General features: G+C 42.9%; 1 protein-coding gene across 1 annotated transcript in view; it reads right to left on the bottom strand.

Moving 5' to 3' along the window:
• Positions 1-3802: 3802 nt before the first annotated feature.
• LOC134586066 (mucin-4-like) overlaps positions 3803-21058 on the bottom strand; it is a 63586-nt gene continuing 46330 nt past the window's right edge. The window contains exons 6-9 of the mRNA XM_063441576.1: positions 17841-18014; positions 6123-6176; positions 5157-5196; positions 3803-4186 (exon numbers count right to left, since the gene is read on the bottom strand). Coding sequence (XP_063297646.1) covers positions 5173-5196; positions 6123-6176; positions 17841-18014 — 252 coding nt within the window. The 3' untranslated portion in view covers positions 3803-4186; positions 5157-5172. The remainder of the gene's footprint in view (positions 4187-5156; positions 5197-6122; positions 6177-17840; positions 18015-21058) is intronic.

Below are 21058 nucleotides of genomic sequence, written 5' to 3'. Positions count from 1 at the left end.
ATAGGGCCATCCGCTAGAAGCTCATTCCTATTTCTCTTGGACATCATATGGATGTCTCTATTAATCTGTTTTTGGTTGTAACCTTTTTTGACCAGCTTACCGGCTATATGTTGTGCCTGTACCTGAAAGTCCTCCGTGTGTGAGCAGTTCCTCCTTACTCTGGTTAATTGTCCTTTGGCAATGCCCTTCAGCCAAGGCTGGTGGTGGCAACTATGTTTATGGACGTAGCTATTCCCGTCAGTTGGTTTAAAAAAGCATTTGGATTTTATCTTGTTGTTATCACAGAATAAGGTGAGGTCTAAGAAATTTATTTCTCTGCGGTTCCACACTGGGGAAAATTTTAAATTATATTCATTCTGATTTAAATGATCAACAAAAGTCATAAATTCAGAGTCTGACCCTTTCCAAATGACAATCACGTCATCAATATATCTCCGCCATAGGACCAGGTTCACCACCCAGTCACGCCCCAGACGCACGCAGAGGTCTTCCCATCTGCGCATGTATATGTTGGCATAACTGGGGGCGAACCTGGTACCCATGGCGGTTCCCACCAGCTGGAGATAAAATGATTGGTCAAAAAGGAAAAAATTATGTTCCAATATAAACTGGATGCCCCACAAAATGAAAGATCTAAGGCCGAGGGAAATGTCTTCATCCTGATGTAAATAAAAAGCCACTGCTTTAAGCCCAAGGTTATGACTGATGACTGTATACAATGAGGTTACATCTAGTGTAGCCCAACTGTAATCTTCCTGCCATTCCAAAATTTCCTGCAAAAAGGATTTAGTGTCCTTAGTATATGACCATGCTCTTTGTGCATATTTTTGTAAATAGGAGTCTAAAAAGGCTGACAAGTTGGCCGTGATAGATTCAATCCCGCTTATAATTGGGCGCCCTGGGGGGCTTGTAAGGTTTTTGTGAATCTTGGGGATAAAATAAAAAATAGGGATGACTGGATGGGGGTTCCAAAGATAATCAAAATTTCTTTTTGTAATGATGTTTTCATTTCTGGCCTCTTCTAAAAGGGTTTTTAGTTCCATATTAAACACCTGGGAGGGGTCATTTTTAAGTTTTTTGTACGTATTCCCATCCGCCAAGATATTGGAAGCCTCTTGGCGGTAATACTGTTCTGACATGATGACCAGAACAGTCCGCTTCCTTTATGACAATGTCCTCCCTAGAGGTTAGATTTTTTAATGCTGCTTGCTCCCCCTTTGTTAGATTGTGTACTTGGTTCCCTCCTCTTTTTCTCTTACCTACCCATTTTTCAAAATCCTTTTCAACTAGGTCTTCAAAGGTTTCCAAATGTGACCCTTTGCTATGTGCAGGGAAGAATTTGGACCTGGGCTTAAATTTTCTCTGTATGTCATTGGACTCGTACTCATCTTTGTTCTCAATTGGATTCGGGAATTTCAAAAAATGTCTAGTGACTGTCATTGATCTAATAAATTTTTTAAAATCAATATATAATTGAAAATCATCCGCCTCTTGGTTAGGGGCGAATTTCATTCCCTTCTCCAAGAGCTGCATTTCCTGTTCTGTCAAATTTACTCCAGATAAATTGACAATCCCTCTTTGGAAAACATCCCCTGATATTTCTAATCCCTCCCTGAGTTCCTCTCCAGATCCTCTGCTCTTTTTCTTTTGGGTGGGGATTCCCTGTACAAATGGGAGAAGCGATTGGGATGATCCCACCGTTTCTCTCGGGGCTGAAAATAATTGGTAATGGTCTTCTCTTTTGGGGCTCTTGCTCTCTCCTGAAAATTTTCACTTTCCCTGATCTCCAAAGGGTTTCCTTTTCTATTATCTTCCTTGTTTCTCACCACCTGAGCATAAGTGCCCGAAGGATTTTCCCTTCTATATGAATTCAGGGTGACATCACTGTTGGCATCAGTATTACTCCTATCCATCCTTCCTTTGAAGGATAATTGACCCCCCCTTTCTGGGTTTTTATGTATGATCTCCCTCTTTCTTTCTGGGGAACCTTTTTCAAAGGTCTTAGGGGACCTGCCTCTGACTGAAGCTATTTGACCATTTTTATTTATCGATTTTTGCCAGACCTTCTACGTGTGAGAAAAAACGTACGCTTTTATACTAACATTTGAGACCCTGTGTGAACTATTACACGATAAAGCACACTGTATACACATTACTGTGTAATGCCTTTTATTTCCCAAATGATTTTATAAAGGATGAACAAAGTGAACATTTTTAATTGTGTCAATTTACATATTTTCAGTATTAAATTTGTTTGCAATACAATCTATGATATGTTTATTTGCTAGCTATAAAATACATTGTGCTAATATTCAATATTCATAAAAAAGTGCTCAGGACCATAACCACTGCAGCTCACTACCGTGAGTGCCCTGGCAAGGAGGAGATAAGGAGCTGTACCTTCGGATCTCAATTAAGAATTCAAACCCTTCCAAACCAGTTTGACTCCTTACAATGTGGTGGCGCCTGGGCACTCCTGGCCCAATAACCATAATAGATATACCTATTATAGTGCTTGTAGTATTCCTTTAATTAGGTTCAGGAATTGACAAACATATAAGTTACTGAAGCTACAGACAAACATTTATAAATGAACTTAAACAGGAAGAAGGGGCTTGGCGTGACACTGACTACCTTGGTCATCGCATTTTGCCTAGTAAACTGTAAATGTTGGCGGAGGAACGTGTTTATTATAAATGGAGAAAATTGGAGATATTTGTCAAAGTGTTCTGAAAACATATGGTTACTTTCTGTTGTTGTTTTGATCGCATTTATTAAAGTAAGCTAATAGGTGCCATTTTTTCCCCCATCGTAAATTCCACCAGTTTTCACAAAAATTTCCGTTTTAGAAAATTGCCAAATTTGTAGTGTAGCACAATTCTGCCTCTTTAACTGAACTCCCCTGCCACTATAAATGTAGCAGTGGTGGAACTTTAAAAAGTGTGTTATTCATTATTAAGAGTTATTGTATTCATTATTAAGAGTTATTGTATTCATTTGATAAGAGTTTGCAGGATGTTAATAATGTGATGTCCTATGACTTTGTAATACATATGTCCTATGACTTTGTAATACATATGTATGCCCTATGTTGTTATCTATGTTATATGAAATAATTAGTGCTTTATTAGACACTATGCTATAGTTTGATACAAAATGGAAAAGAGATCCAGACTCTAGGTTCTACAGGCGTGTCATACAGGTGAAAAGCTGCCACTCAGAATAGGCACATAAACTTCCTGAAAGCTACTGGTCTCTGGGGGCACCCGTAGCTGAACGGAACTTTTGTGTCGTTGTGCGCATGCGCAACGGCGTTTTTTGGAGCGAAGACAGAAGATTTTCGGAGACTTAAAAGAGAAGAAGCCGGCGAAGGAACAACAGCATCTACAGCTCCTGAGGAAGTCCCGAAATGCGCGGGACGAAACGCGTTGAGCCTGAGTTTCGTTTTAAAACAGCAGTCCAGAGACCGTTTACTTCACCACCACGATTGTACTGAGAGCCACAAGTATTTCCAGCCCCATGAGTCGCGACCTAGGGCTATGTGAAGCATCTTTATACTTGTGTGCTAGTGGCTGGTGTTTGTTTTTACTATTGGTCTTGTAATTGTACTGCTTTATTATCAATTTTTATTTAAATTGTATTAATACATTTTCAGTTTTTTATAACATATCCTTTTGTCATTAGTGATTAGCGCCCTCAATAGGGGAGACTTGCACCCTCCCCTTTCCCTTTCTTCTATGCTATAGTTTGTTCAAATTGTAAATGGTATAATCTGGATAAATGAACTGTGGAGTGACCGTCACCACGAATGGTTATCTAAGGAAGGCTATGCCCCTTACACACAGGAGAACACAGGAGGAATTGATGAAGTGATAGGTGGGAGGGGACATGGTGGACATTTTATATGTATTCCGTCTATGTTATTGCACATTGAGCTGCCTAATAAATTAATTCCATGTATTTATTGTATGTATCATCTCCAATAAAGAGAGATTACTGAGGTTAAATATCATTGAGCACTACTAGCAGCCGTTCTGTTCCTTTAATTAGAATGTCTGCAAGATGCCGTCGGAGCAGATGTTGGTGCAGTATCTATAGAAAGAGTGAACGTTCGCGGATATTGCTGGAGATACACTGTAGCTGCCTGTTGCTTGTGATCCGTTGTGGTTGACGTACTGGTTGGCCTCTGCATAAGATAACAGATATTATTAGTCAGCTAATTTAAACATGATGTACAGGACTTCAGCAAATACATCCAAGCGATGCTAAGGACAAACTGCGCTAAAACTGCAAATATTCAATATACGTGGTCTGTCTGGAAAGTATCCAGCCATGTAATATGAAAAATAGAGACCTTTATTGAAGAAGATACAAAATAAAAGAAACGTTGTACATAGTACACAGCCTGTCCCTGCAGCCCCAGCAGTGTAAATACTGCCTTTTCAGAGAAAAGGCAATGTTTACATTGCTGCCTATGACTGCCTCTAGTGGCTGTCCCTCTGACAGGCTCCAGGTGGACTCCCTGGGTCTCCACTCCGAGCGTAGAGACACAGAAGGCATTGACTTTGATTGGCATAGCACAGCGACTTTCTACACATGCGCACTAGACTTGTTAACTGTTAAAGTGGCACTAAGAACATGGCAGTGCTGAGGAACAAGACATTAATCTTCCATCTCTGTCACCTTGTTAGCAGACATGTCACCTTGAGGGAGTTTTCCCCAAAAAATGGAGGAACCCAAAAGTGAGAGTGCCACTTTAAATGAGATCTTTCACAGGGTTTATTACCGTGTAACAGATACAGTTCATGCCTTTTCCGAGAGAGTGATCTGTCACAAGGATGGATCTGGGCACGGTATTTTAGAATCTATACAAGGGACACTCACAGATAAATAAAATGACGTGTTGTATCCACGTTAGTTAATACTAAACATCTTTCCATCTGAGTGCTAATTTTAAAAGATATTGATACATTTCTATATACATATTAGATTGTAAGCACACACGCGTTACTGTACTCCTCTCATTGTTAACATTTGCCAATTACTGGGTTTATATATGTAGCCGTTGTATAACTGTAATATGCTGCAGAATATGATCATTTAGTATATACCCCGTGGGTCTATATGTATAAAGAATACCTGGCAGAGGTACTTACTATGAGGCTGGGTCCATCAGTAAGTGCTCACAGATGTTGCCTTTAAAGAGAGACGAGTTTGCTGGTCAGTCTGTGTACGTGCATGAATTGCCCAATAAATCTGTGTCAGCTCATGAATGAATGAATGCCGTTCATTATACAGTGAGAAGCGGCCATTTCACTCATTAGTAAAGTTTTAATTAGCAATTGCAACTTTATATTTGGCTCCCAATTAATGTGGTTTATCTCCGCTCTGTCTCAGGAAGAACAGATACTTGTTTGAGTCATTAGTCTGGGATACCCACAGCATGGGCCACTTCCAATCCCAATGAATGGCTCATTATTCTATGAAATGTGGGTTTATTCTATTTTAGTAGAACTGGACGTCTTTTATCCTTGATTAGGGAACAAGTGAAAACATGAGCTGAAATTTAAACAACACATTTTTACTGCATTATTGATAAAATATTGATATAAAAAATGCGCTGGTTCTATTTGGAACGCTATCTCGATTCTCCTTCCTTCCATGCACTTCTGTCTTAGCTAGCGGCACTTGATTCGGCTTCCTCTTGGAGTCCGCACTTCTAACACACATTACTCACTTCATTCTATTTCTGATTGACTACTGCTTAATCTGCTCTTGTGATTTCTTATAAACGCATGGACACTGTTATCTTTTCTCTTGCTTTTTTTGCGTGTGTTAAATCTTGTTTATAGAACAAATCTGTTTTTAAATAGAAGGATTTTACACATAAAGAAATATATCTACATTTTTCCCCTTTGCTATAAATCCCTGCATAAACCAGGAACTTGCTGAGGTTGTTCAGCCAATCCTGGCCTTCACAATATTTCAGTGGGAGAGCAGTACTCATCACTAAAATCCTTGTGGCCTGTGCTACTCTAATTGCGTAACGTTATTTCTCCCCGTAATTGGGTCCAAGAGGGTATTAGACTGGGTATGTCCTTATGGCTGTGAATGATACTTACTGTGCTGCTTGCTGGGGTAATCTTCAGGATGTGTTTCTTAATTAGATCTGTCACCTACAATACGTGAAACAAATATTCATCTCATTAATAAGCACTCAGCATAATAACATCACAAATTGGCATAATGCATAATGATAAATGATTTGTAGCCTACCCCATGCCATCCCTGCGCAGCGCAATGGTAGTAATTAAACAGGTCTTCCATTACAATCTCAGGTTCTGATTGGCTGCTCATATCACATGTTCCCAGCAGTTATATTTTAATCAATAGATTTCACTGACCTCTAGAAAATGCTTTAACCCCTTAAGGACACATGACATGTGTGACATGTCATGATTACCTTTTATTCCAGAAGTTTGGTCCTTAAGGGGTTAAGAAAATGCTGTTAACAGGGGGCCATGGCCAGAAGGCGAGCATGATGGACAATTAGAGAAGAGCTCCATCGAGGGGGACCCGGCCTTGCAATACTTAACGTGACTTATTTCAGCTAGTGAGCCCGACAAGTGACGGAGAAGACATTTCCCAGCACAAGTCAAAGCAACAATAGGTTAAAGCAGACAGGCTTAATTGTTTTGGCTAGAAAAATTCTTCTGCGAGACTGGCCATGCAGACAGAGCCCCAGGATGGTGCAACGGCTTGGGCAACTGTACTCCAGCCTCAGAAACAGCCCCGTTACTGACCCTATCACCAAAGTCTTCCTGCAATCCTCGCTCCAGAGCCTCTCCATCAAAATTATATCTACCTGGAACAGCAGTGTGAAGCATCCAAATAATGTGATGTACTACCAGTCTCCCACTAGGGGGATCCAAAGTCGTGTTAAAGGGACTCATAAAATGGGGTTTACCCAGAATATAAACGTAGTAATTCCAAAATCTAAAAAGAAGTGTTTAGAAATAGCAAGTCCTAACAAAAATAACAAAAGGGCGTTCTTGCTAATCTTTTATTTTGCACTGTAGCACAGTGTGATGGGGATGTGACCGTAGAGTTAGGCAGTAATATTGGGTTTCATGGGGATGATACTTCGAGGAGACGCCCTGCAATACGGTTCATGAGGGGAGGGAATCGTATTTGTAATTCATGGCAGTTTACTACATGAGGAGTCTTTTTGACTGCTCCTCCACTTGGGCATGTATATATATTATACTTACCCCCATCTCCATACAAAGATTGAACATTAGGTATAGAGCTATCTTCTCTGTAATTCCATGGCTACTCGCATTCAAGAGATGATATGATTGCTGGCAATCGAGTCAGCCACAAAACCAGTCAAGTGTGCTAGGTCTGTGCTAGCTAGTGCTGTGTTAGGTCAATGCTAGGGCAGTGCTAGGTCTGTGCTAGCTAGGGCTGTGTTAGGTCTGTGCTAGGGCAGTGCTAGCTAGGGCTGTGCTAGCTAGGGCTGTGTTAGGTCTGTGCTAGGGCAGTGCTAGGGCTGTGCTAGCTAGGGCTGTGTTAGGTCTGTGCTAGGGCAGTGCTAGGGCTGTGCTAGCTAGGGCTGTGTTAGGTCTGTGCTAGGGCAGTGCTAGGTCTGTGCTAGGTCTGCACTAGGTCCGTGCTTGGGTTGCCTAGGGCTGTGCTAGCTAGGGCTGTGTTAGGTCTGTGCTAGGGCTGTGCTAGGTCTGCACTAGGTCCGTGCTTGGGTTGCCTAGGGCTGTGCTAGCTAGGGCTGTGTTAGGTCTGTGTCTGTTGAAAAAATTTAGGTAACAGATCTACTTAAATATGACTCGCCAAACCTTGATACTCTTTAGAATCTGACTTGAAGTTGTGTGCGCCCCAGATAGTGGCCTGACACTCCGTATCTCAAGCCATATTGTGCATAGGATGCTGAGGGAGATGAGTGTCGGGTGACCACTCTCAGACTATAAGACTTAAGGGGGTACCTTGTTGTTAACTGTAGATGTTGGGGGTATTTCTGTTCTGCATGTCCTGGACCTGAGAGTTAATATAATTATGTTGGACATCGTGTGTCTGTCCCCTCTCAGGTCCAGTGGGGAATGCCCCTGGAAAGTGTTACCGTAGACCTCTTGTATGGGGATTCACATAAAAGGCCATGTATGGTCCCATTAAAACCAGTTCAGCTTTACCCTCAACACAGAGCCTTGTCTCGTGCTTGTAGAGACCTGTTATACCAGCTATACCGGCTTCTGTACCGCTTGGATTTATGCTTGGGAATACTTCAGCACTCTTCATACTATGGGAAAAGGACATCTTTGGCGGCAGAAACTCCTGCTCTCACAGGGTGGCCGTCACAACATTAAAAACAGTTTAACGCTGATTAGAAGGGTGACGCCAGGGGACTACTGACACTTTAACCACTTCAATGAGCTGATGTAGTTAGTGCCTAGAGTCCCTCTTTAAGTCCTTTAGGGCTGAAGAACTTTAAAATATACCACAATAAAAAAAAAGCAAATGACTTGAGAAACACTACAATATTCTCTGTATTGACAGCACAAGTTACGCACCTTTTTATCCAACAAACAAGAAAAAAGGAGGATGAAGAAACCCTGCAGGGTAAAATGGACAGAATGTTATTTTAGTCAGAATGTAGTAAGACAGACGACACACACATTATTATATTATATAATTTTACCACATGACAGGAGGCTTCATATTTGCATAACTTTCTTTAATATAAATCTCCAGCAGCACAGATCAATCAAGTAAGTTTAAACCAATCAAAAATAAGTAACATCCCATATATAAGATAGGCCAGCCCCCAATTCTTCCTCTTTCTTTGCTGCTCCACGCAGAGGCACAGGTCAGAGTACTTGCTCCTGATAATACTCTCTTACATTGTGTTATTATTGCTGGTATATTGATTATTATTATTCTTTGATTCTTTGCCTGTCACCTGTTTTTCTCAATACTTCCAGGGCTTTATATTCTCAGGGGTCTCCCTTCATCCTTATACCTAATCATCTTACTAACCAATAAACCGTGGCACTCTTCTCTCCTTACACACTAACTGGGGGGCAGGTGCGCGAGCGACAGCTTTTCCCCTCATCTTACTCTCTCATTTGGACCCTCGGGAGTTCTTCCCACTGGGTCCTCACGCATGGCGGCCAAGTTGAATCTCGAGAGGAACATAATCTCAGAAGCGGCACTGGCAGATCATTTAAAGAAACAATCCAGGCACAATAACCACTACAGCTCTCTGAGACAAGTGTTTCGCCCACCTCCAGGCCGGGGTGTTTTTGGGCGGGCTGGTTGGCAGAGGATCAGAGCCACCAGCTGATTCTGGAATTAGTGCTCCAAACCAAACTGTCCTTCATCGTCGTTCTACCCGACATCAACCTCATGGACACCAAACTACTACAGAGGTGCGGACAGAACCAGAGGTTAACGAGGAAGAGGATGAGGACATTTTCCCTCCGAAGGTGAGTCCAAACCCTCATACCAATGTCTCTGCTTTGACTGCAGGCAGGCTCTCCCTTTATTTACAGAAATGGGAAGAGATCTTGTCGGACGCCTGGATCCTACAGACGGTACGAGGATACGTGATCGAATTTCATACACAACCGTACCAGGCACACCCACCACCACCCCTGCGTACATCCGCAAACAACGAATTGCTGATCGATGAGGAAGTCTGAACCCTTTTCTCCAAAGGCGCGGTAAAACATGCGCAGGAAGACGACGGCTTCTTCAGCAACATATTCTTAGTTCAGAAGAAGACAGGAGACTTTCATCCCATCATCAACCTGTGGCAACTCAACTATTTTGTGGTATACCATCACTTGTAAGGGATCCATCTGCTTCATGATCTACTCCTAAAGGACGACTGGTTCACTCGATTGGATCTCAAAGACGCTTAACTTTCGGTACCACTGGCTCTATCCTGTCGCAAGTTGCTATGCTTCCAATGGCACGGTCAAACATGCCAATTCACGTGTCTCCCGTTCGGACTCAGCTCGACACCGTGGTGTTTCACGAAACTCCTGAAGCCGGTCTTGGTCCGTCTTCAATTGCTAGGAATAAGATGTATCATCTACTTGGACGACTTGCTACTGTTTTGCGACACACCGTCATGACTCAGATCGCAGACGAAATTGGTCGTAGACTTCCTCGAATCCCTGGGTTTCATGTTGAATCAAGACAAGTCCACGATGATTCCCTCTCAAGTAGTCCAATTTCTGGCGTTCAAGATAGACTCAACCTCCTGTACGCTCAGACTGCCGATCAAGAAGATCGCTGCCATGAGGAAAGAAATTTGCAAAGTGTTACGCATGAATCACGTTCCATTGCGCCTCCTAGTACGAGTTGTGGAACTCCTATCAGCCTTCATTCAGGCGATATATCCGGGACCGCTGCACTACAGAGCTATGCAACGTTTGAAAGCACGCTCCTTGCATTCCCCTCACGGACGAAGTTCGGACGGAACTTCGTTGGTGGCTCCTCCACATGCAAGCCTGGAACGGGAAAGCCATATTAGGTCCCACATCAGATTTCATTCTAGAATCCGACGCCAGCCTATGGGGCTAGGGAGCTTATTGTGCAGGATCCTCTACAGGTGGTCCCTGGTTGGAAGGAGAAATGGACTTGCACATCCACTGCTTGGAGTTGATAGAGGGCACCTTTGCCATACGCAGTATGTCCAGTCACCTGTCCAACTGCTGCATACTGACAACATCTCGGCAGTCCAATATATAAATAGCCTGGGAGGAGCTCGATCCCAGGTGCTGGCAGAGGTGACCAAAGACATCTACAGTTTCTGCCTATCCTGCAATATCACGTTGAAAGCAGAATACCTACCGGGATTGGTACTCTCTACATTGGACGGACAGCAGCGACTGGCGTCTCAACTAAACAATATTCAATACTCTATTCAATCTCAGAGGTCCACTGATTATAGACCTCTTTGCATCTCGGACCAACCGACAACTTCACAAGTTCTTTAGTTGGCTACCAGACCCGAAATACGAAGCAGTGGATGCATTTCTCCAGAACTGGCCGAAACAGGGAGCCTATGCCTTTCCCCCCTTCTCCATGCTGGCACGGGTGATCCATTAGGTACGGACTCAAGGATGCTCCTTACTCTTACTGACACCCCTATGGCAAAGCCTACCATGGTTCCCGGATCTACTGGAATTCTCGTGCGACCATCCCCTCCTCATACCGTCCTTTCCACTTCTGCTGACCAACCGGCCGGGGGAACCTTACCCCCTCATCCTACAAGAACACCTGGAACTAGTAGCATGAAAGATTTTAGGGGATCCTGGTCAACAGATGGATTATCATAGGCCACTAAGGATCTATTATGGGACTCATGGGCACCTGGCACCAGATGCTGTTATCTCACAGCCTGGAACAAATGGTCTAGCTGGTGTTTGGAGAGGGATCTTAATCCCTTTACAGCACCTGTTCCTATAATCTTACATTTTTTTTATCACATTCCTTCTCCTTAGTACGTTCATATCGATCCATCAATGTCACGCGATCCACGATCTCGGCTGCACGTGTTCCGGTTCAGGGTCTCCCAGTGGGTCAAGATCCTTTGATCTGCAGACTACTGAGAGGTATACATCTATCACGCCCACTGACTCCAAAATACTCCAGACTCTGGGATGTTGAGGTGGTCATGCAATTTTTACGGAAATGGACGTACAATACATCTTTGTCTTTGCGCCAACTCTCGGCGAAACTCTGAGTAGCGGACGTTAGAGCATTTGACGTAAACGGTTTGTCCTTTACCCCGGAAGGCGCTTTGTTTTTGGTCACGAGACGTACTAAGACGAATTTGGCGACGGTCTTTTACCCGTTTGTTCCTGCGGCCCCACACCTTTGTGTGGTCAGGATGTTGCTGCGCTACGTAGAAATTACTAAACCTTTACGGGGTTCCCAATCAGGTCAACTTCTCGTGTCTTATGCCAAACCACACAAACCGGTGCCTATGACTACTCTCGCAAGATGGGTACGATGGGAGCGTCTTTCGGAGCTCATTCCGTACGGGGGTTGGTGGCTACACACACTTTTATGTCAGGTGCATCTGTGACCGTCATCATGCGGTCGGCGGATTGGTCTTGGGAAAATACATTTCCAGTTTTCTATTTTCGTCCTTTTTCCCATGCTTCTTTTTCTCTTCTTGATTAGCGTTAAAAATGCAAATATGAAGCCTCCTGTCATGTGATAAAATTGTAGATTATGCTAACATGGTGTACCTATAATCTTAATTTTAGTAATGACAGGAGGCGAGTATTTCCCTCTCTTATTTCTCTTTCCCCCCCTTTTTAAAATTGTTTCTTATATACGCATACAATCATTCAGATACACATATTCACTGGACACACACTCACTGACAGACAGACAAACGCACATTCACTGAAACACACACACTCACAGACATTCACTGAAACACACACACACTCACTCAAATTCACTGACACACACATTTACTGACACTCACACTCACTCACATTCACTGACACACACATACACACATTTCCCCACACTCACAATTATTATTATTATTTTTTTAAATTTAAATCCACCAAGCCTCCCTACTTTTGGGATAGCTGGGTGGATTTTTCACCTGGGGTCCAGTGGGGCTGCTGGGAACAAAGGCGGCCAGATGTGCGAGCGGGCGCTCTAAGTTCTCAACGAGGGAGCACTTTCCCCTGAACTCTCTCTGCTCAGCTCCCTTGTGCGCCGCAGAGTGATGCCAGGAGACAGAATATGACGTCATATTCCGGCTCCTGGCATTACTGCGGAGAGCAGAGAGAGCTTGGGGAAAGAGTTCCCTTGCCGCCCGCCTGGGAAACAACTGGCCGCCTGTCCCGGGGAGCCCAAAGGTGGCCAGCTGGCCAGCTGTTGGGCTCCCATAAAACGAGGCAAACAAGGTATTTGCTTTGTTTGCCTTGCGGTAGACACATACCTGGGGGTGCCCACATTTCATCATACCTATGGCAGCACATATCCAAAATACACTACTGCCTAGAACTGCACTCTTCTGGACAGTGATCTCAGATGTCCCACATGGAGTCTGCTGAAGATACTATTCCAACTTGGGAGTCACAGCCCAGAGTGCTCTTATCACAACTGGGATTACTACTGCCTTATCTTTCCACAACCTCTCTATCTCTTTTTTCAGTCCTTGGTATTCGTTCACCTTCTCGTATTCCTTCTTACTGATGTTGTAGTCACTGGGTATTGCCACATCCACCACAACTGCAGTCTTTCGTTCCTTGTCTACCAACACAATGTCAGGTTGGTTGGCCACTACTAGCTTGTCTGTCTGGATCTAAAAGTTCCACGAGATCTTAGCCCTGTCATTCTTAACTACCCTTTGTGGTATCTCCCATCTGGACTTAGGCAGGTCTGGCCCATATTCTGCACAGATACCTTGGTGCACAATTCCAGAAACTAGCATGCCACAATCTGCACATTGGGTCTTGCCTGGTGTGGTAGACTCCAGCTTCTATTGATCTGGTTCTGAGTACCTGTTCTTGTGCTGCTAGGATTAATGCCTCAGTGCTGTCTTTTAGTCCTGCCTTACCATTGGTAAGATTTGGTAATGTGAGCCGCATCCACTATTTGCACACCCTATGGAGAGGTTTGTCTTGCCATGGAACCTCCCCTTTTTCTGCATGCTCTATCTGTTGTTGTCTCAGGCATTCCCATATCCATCCAAGCCATATTTGTGATGTACTTATGGATGCTCTGTGTTTCATCCAGGACTGTGACCCTTACACTCATCAGGCCCCGATCTCCTTCCTTGCGGCTGGTGTATAGTTTCACTATTCATAGTGAGTAATTTTAAGGTCTTGACAGCCATGTTGACCTGCCAGGTTATTATTCCAGTTGGATACCTGGTTACTGATAAGGAATATGTGTTGATTGCTCGGAGCTTGTTCTTTTCATTGGCCTGGGACTTCAGAACCTGTCTGACTCTCTGGGTGTACGTGGATGTTGCTATCCTCCTTGTCTCTTCCCCATGGTTGCCATGTGTTTGTAGTACTTGTAGTGATTCTCTACATCTCCTATTTGACCTAAGTAATTTAACTACATCTGTTCTGGTCATCTTCCCTCTTTTGCCATCTGTCCACACTAATCTAGCCCGAAAGACATTCCAGTGTTTTTGCTGTGATGGTGACTGGTTCCTGTTCTGAGAGCATGCAGTGATCTGCTTTCAGGTCTAGTAGCCACTGGGCTTTGATGTTGTGCTACTGTTCAGTCTTTGCTCTGGGTGGGTCTTAGGTGGCTATGTTGTGGTTAACCTGCAGCAGTGTAAAATACTTGGATGGTTGTTTGGTAAACAGGGCGTTTATTCTCTGGTGCATCTGCTCAGTCTGGTTGCCAGTGCCTCTGTAATGGGCATACTCTTGTATTTCATCAACAGCCTGGATCTTTCTTTGATCTTCACCTATGTGAAGCTAATCCAGCTTACATTGATGCTTACATGTTGCCATTATCTTGGACTCCATGGTGGGCATTGCTTCTTAAAGATTAGTAACTGTTATCAAAGGGCTGCAATACCTAAATTGGCCAACACATTAGTCCCTTGTGTAGAAGGGTTTGAGCCGTTACTAGTTATTAACCTTTGCTATTGGTTTGCTTCAGACTAGTAGGATCAAGGCAGAATACCCATCAGGAGAAATTGACAATATCTTGTGACAAGACTACCACCCTCTAATTTAGCCTCATGTAGAGCTGGTAAACCACATGCGCACAAAATATTTGTTACCAGTAGTTTAGTGGAATACAATAAAACTTTCCCCCTGTATCAGAGGAAGTAAACGTTTTTAAAATGTTCATATCTTTTAGTGCCAATAGTTATTCTCCAAACATGATGGGCTGTTGCAGGTTTTTTTTGCCTTCATGAATGCAACTGTGTATCAAGTAAAACTCCCCCAAAGCAAAAGGTAATCTCCTGCAAATGAACACCTCGATTTAATAAGCCTTCCAAATTATTCAATACTGTTACAAAACCTTTCCGAATGATTTATCTACAAATATTCCTGTAGACTTTAATAGGGACTTCTGTCAATAATTCATTTGGAATGTTTTTATAACTGTGTTAAATTATTTGGAAACTCTAAGTTTGGTACCAAGAGTCATCATGGATGATACAACCCATTTTAACCTTTAAAAGTGAATATACCAGGCCTGATAGATTACTATAGCTAGATGTGTATATCATATTAATGAAGTCTTGTTTTTTATTTAATATGCTATACTTTTATCAAGTATTTTTTCCCCAAAATAGACAGTTGATCAATAGTTATTAAATATTTACTGACCTGGAGTGGATTCAGTAGTACAAACATGTATTGTAAAACCAGGGAGTTATTTGCAAACATCGGAATACCGATAGCCCAGGTCAACCCAAACTGAGGCGTGCAAAAGACGACTGCTTTCACCAGTTTCTTCACAACCTCCACATCCTCACTGCTTCCCTCAGAAATGGACGGTCTGAGAAGTTTCTGTATCACTACAATCAGTACCAGGAAATTTACACTCATAATTATTATTATTGGGACAGTAAATGCCAGAGAAGCCCCAGAATTACCATCCAGCCAACATGCATTGTACTTTCGGTAATTATTATTTGGCGAGTACACCAGATAGGTGACTGTTGCTATAATGATGGGACACACATATCCAAATACTATGGAGAGGGACATGAATTCTCTCTTGGTAACATGGTGGAAAACGAACACTAATCTGCATGCCAAGAAAAGTCCTTGGACCAAGGTCCAGCAGAAGAAGCCCAGAGTGGAAAGATGTGTACATAAGGTAAAAGCAACACATATATCCTTTTGTACAACTGGGTCGAGAAAACTAGAAGCTAAAAAAGAAATGTTGCTTATTAGCAAAAAAACAGATATGTTTAGTGTGCAGATATGTCTATAGGAAGCCATAATGTTACTTGATTGACTTAAGAGAATTATTTGAAATGTGATGCAGATAACTAGGGACGTTATGGAAATGATAAGGCCAGCTTTGGTGATGATATCCTGGATGTTAGCTTGGAATGGGTCATCGAGAACTGAATTTGACATTAATACTGCAAAGGATGTGAGATGACTGCAGACACAGCTGGTGATTCCACCGGTGACCTCTGTGTTGCACCCTTCTGATGACCACGTATTAGAGAGAAAATCCCAGAAAACGCACAGTGCCGTTTTGTTACATGTTTTGTTTTTGCAAGTAAAGGTTAAGTTGATGTTGACATCATGATAATTCCGGTTATTTAAAATGAAAACTTGTGTCACTATCTTACTGGCCACAAAATAGGTCTGAGAAACGCTTTCTTGATTGCCATATTCAGCATTAAAGCTTCCATGTTCTGGAGTGTAAGACATGGACAATACATTTACAAGACAACCATTTGGATTGTCCTGCTCAGCATCATAATGTGGCAATGATACACTGGAACTAGAGTCAAGTACCAAAACAGCCCCATTATCCATGTCATCGCAAGAAGCCACAGAGCACTGGAGGTCCACGTTCCCATAATATATGTTAAAAGATTCATTTGTGACTTCCATCTCAGCAAGTATATTCTCTAGACGACCCAGGAGCTGTGGACCCAGATTATTATTTACACTCGTCGTGGGCGCAGTAGAAAGGCCACTAAAAAGCTGGTTGGCTATGTATCCGACGTTCTGCAGAAAATAATGGAAATTAGATGTATTATTTGGAAATTATTTATAAAGCACAAGTTGGCCAATGAACAAGAATACACATACAGTATATCCACCTGGGCTTATTACGTAGGCAGAGCAGGGAGATTTTTATATCATGTGTCCTTAGCTGATAAATAAACCAAGTAACAACATATTATTGAGATTTAATTCTAGAAATTAAGGCACCATATTGTGGTTGTGAAAATCCAACACGAAGTGCAAATTCACACCCATAAAAAGACAGACATTTTAAAAAGATATTCAATGTACGGTGCGAAGTTCATGGGCGACAAAATGATTTCTACATTCCACAATGTCCTCCTCTACTGAGTACAAGCTAAACGGACACTCCACTGCTAAAATAAAAAGAAATCACTGTTTATACATTTTATTATTATTTAATTATTATTATTTCAGGTATATCTAAAAACAGCTTGTCTGCTGCAAGCCCTCCCCTTCTTACCTCGCCCATACTTTCTGTGACTGTCCAATCACAGACCTCCCAATGCAGCTCAATGGGAAGTCTGTGCAAGGCAGGTGCTCTGGGTAATTGCTGCCTCGAATTTATCTCCACTGAGCTAACCGAACCAGGAAGTAACAGGATCAGTTATCTGACTGACAGCCAGGGGTGTGTAACAAGGTTTATTTATAAAACTGCCAATTTCTATTCAAATCTGCACTTTTTTTTTTAATAAAATTAAATAAAGGGACACTCCAAATACATATTTGGAGTCCCTTAAAGGCCAGCTATATGGGAGGAGGGGTTGGCTAGCTCAGTGGTGTGGGGCGAGAACGAGTAGGTAATTCTTACAACTAGGGTACTTGGCATCCCACAGTCTGATAAACATTCATTCCAATTCACATCATTCCCAGCCAGTGTTACAGATAACAGGAGGTACACAAGTCTATTCACTATATTGTAAAATCAGAAATTAATCCAAAACAGAATGTGGAAACATTCTAAAATTCCATTTATTCCTGACTTGGCTACTTTGGAATACATTCTTTAACTCCTTAATTTGCCCACAGTTCATTGTTTCTGGAACCAACACCGTGGTCAAACAGTGCGTTATTATACGGACACCATCCACTCACCTTTACAGTGTCCACATTGAAACGGAAATTCGACTGCACAGCCGCTTCAGTCAGGTTTCCCAGGATGTATAAGACGGACAGCATTTCTCCCACTTGATTTCCGCTAGAGTTGATGGACGACGTGTAGTCCTTCAAAGAGCTTATGATGGTAAGTGTATCGGTTTCCTTAATATTCTATGAACAGAAATCATGTAAAATGACTATGTCTTATCTTACACTATGCTGCCATATTACTTATTAACTAAGCTGAATATATTATAGCTAATATCGTGTGTAGCCACATCTCAGGTGAAGTGAATAACGGCGATTATATCGTTACAACGGAGCCTGTCAGGGGCAGCAAGTGAACAGCAAGTTCTTCAATTTCATGTGTTGGAAGCAGGAAAAATGGAAGTATGAAGATTTGCAATAATAATAATTTGTCAGCCTGACTCAAAAGCTACCAGTGTTTGTTAAATTCTTAATGTTTAATCCCTAAATCCTAAACCGTTGGTGGGTCTTGAAAACTAGTTTGAGAATCGCCGTTCAGAGCGAGTATTTTCTAAGATAAATCTTTATGAAATCCTCATATTGACTGTGTTGGAGTTCACTGAAAATCCAACGAGTTAAAAGATTTAAGGACTACTTTCTCTCAGTATTTTTCCTACGGCTCACAATTCTAGATACTGGGCGGAGCTATCATCCTCTAGAAGTGGTAATCCCCCAGGCGTCGCCAGTGACAGCCGCTTGGAATTGGCTCTGTCTATGGCAGGACCCTCCATAGATCTCAATGCTGTTGTAACGGTTTCTTTAATGGTTCTTCAGAACTTCATCTCTACCCCTACGTATTTAAACGTTCAACGTCAATGCCTCCGCGCATAATGAATGTGTTAATTCCCGTGTGCAGTTGACACCTATTCTTATCGTCTAGGTTCCTTTCTGACCGTTCTAATATTACCTAATTGCTCCTTCATTACCTGACCGGATTGACTACTCCCTTGGATTTTCCCTTAACGACTACTCATTTGTTGCCGACCCGGATTATCACCTAAACGACTCTCTTGGATTCCCTAAAATTAATCCTTCTAACGTATTGTTCCCACTCCCTTTTCGAAAATCAACCTCTTGACCTGGTAAGTGGTCTTTGTTTTTAATTTGTTTGACAAAAGTTGATTAAGGTTATTACAGCTGCACTCTTGAACATGCTAAAGTGCCAAGAGCAGAAGGGGAAGAAGATGGTGGTGCCCGCAAGGGACAGATTAAGGTAAGTTAAACTCACCTTTACCTGCCCCCTGCCCCCCGGACCCACAGCAGCGATGTCACCGTCTGGTTGGCTGAATGGGTTTCCTCAATATATTGTCTGGATGATATTCACGACTATTGGACTTCCAGAACAAAAATACATTTTCAGACAAAGTTATTCTACCAAACCAAAATTTTCTGCTGTGCATAAGTCTAGTGAGCTGTATAAGGTATTTATTTTATAAGGTATTTATTTTATAAGGTATTTATTTTACTCAAGCACATTGTTACGTTTTGTTAAGACACTCACCGCCTGGAGAGTGAAGCCGCCGTTTAGTCGATAATCCCCTTTCTCCAGAAATGCAATTCCAGTATAACCGATCATAAAACTCCCGAACGGAGCATACGAATGCGGTAACTCCCGATCAGCAATCCATCCGAAATCCTTCCACAGCTAGAAATAAACGAAAACGCTGTCCCAATAGTCAATCCCTCCACAAACGAGACAAAGCTCCGTCTTGAAGGTCAAGCAGTAATGTGTTTAATGGGGGCTACCTGCCCAGTATTTATGCAGGTCTCCACCAGGTAGACACTCCCCTAGGGGACCTGGTGGAAGACTGTAAAATATATTAAACAGTAGCCAATCACAATGGCTATAACACAAACCCTTCCTATTTTACCCATAATACATCTGTTCCTATCCTGGAGATAATTAGGGAGAAACCTAATTAACTCCGAGGATAGGAACCATCGCCATTTTAAAACCAAACACAAAAAATGCAATAAAATACATAAAATCAGAAGTACCGAATATATAGTGTTCGTGCAACGTATCCCCAGATAGCCTGAATCTGAGGGCATATTCCTACCGAATAGCGCTCAGGTCCGATGTACACAGTCCAATCGCCATGGAGTCAAAGTCTCTCATAAGTCCTTCGGTATACGAATGACTCCATGGGACGGCTATCTGGGTAAGTTCATACGAATGAAAGAAACTCCCGAACGGACCAGTGTTCGTATGCCTCCAAGGGAATAGAAGGGGAGACGGCCGTCTCCAGCGGTGTTCGGTAGATAAAGAGTCCGTTTTTAGATCCATGGGTTTTGCACCGAACACCGCTGATTCGCCTCGTGTCCAAAATGGCCGCCGCCTCGTGTTCGGCATACGAACGACGACCACCCGTACGAATGGAATGGAGAGGTGTTTGCGGTTAACCACAACGTTCTAATTTGTGGTCAAGGTGTTAATGGGCCGCACACTCCTCTCCTGGGTGGCCGATGTTCGGTAGTTTCAATCGGTACTTTAGAAAACGTACGAACAACAGCATACGGACAGGAAATCCACGAATCCAATGCAAACAGACGAACCAGCAATACAGGTCTATGCAGCAGGGTTCGTCACACGGCTCCCCCCTTGTGGAACACTCCGGCAGACCCGGCTTGGCCCTTTAGCGGGTCAACTTGGGGATGACCGGACTAGGAGGTAGCAAGAACGTCGGTTTGCCGTGATAACCCATCTGCATTCCCATTCTGCTTACCGGGTCGGTAGCTGATGGTAAAGTTATATGGTTGTAATGCTAAACTCCACCGCAGCAGTCTACCATTGTCTCCTGAGACCCGGTTAAGCCAGACAAGGGGATTGTGGTCCGTGATAAGGGAAAATTCCTGTCCATACAAATAGGGACTCAATTTTTTCAATGCCCAGACCAGGGCCAAACATTCTTTCTCCACTGCCGCATAACTCACTTCCCGGGGTAACAGCTTTCGACTGAGATATGCGACAGGGTGTTCTCCTCCATCCTCCCCGACCTGGCTTAGCACAGCCCCCAGTCCATACATGGAAGCATCTGTATGGACGAGAAAACGTTTATTAGGAAGTGGGGCAGCCAGGACGGGGCATTCACGAGAGCCTGCTTAAGTGCTTGAAACGCAGCTTCACAAGCTGGAGACCACAGGACCTGCTTAGGGAGGTTTTTCTTAGTCAGGTCTGTCAGGGGTTT

This window comes from Pelobates fuscus, chromosome 2 (genome assembly GCF_036172605.1).
Source record: "Pelobates fuscus isolate aPelFus1 chromosome 2, aPelFus1.pri, whole genome shotgun sequence".
Classification (NCBI taxonomy): domain Eukaryota; kingdom Metazoa; phylum Chordata; class Amphibia; order Anura; family Pelobatidae; genus Pelobates; species Pelobates fuscus.
Note: the sequence above shows the minus strand (reverse complement) of the source record. Positions and strands in the feature narration are given on the sequence as shown.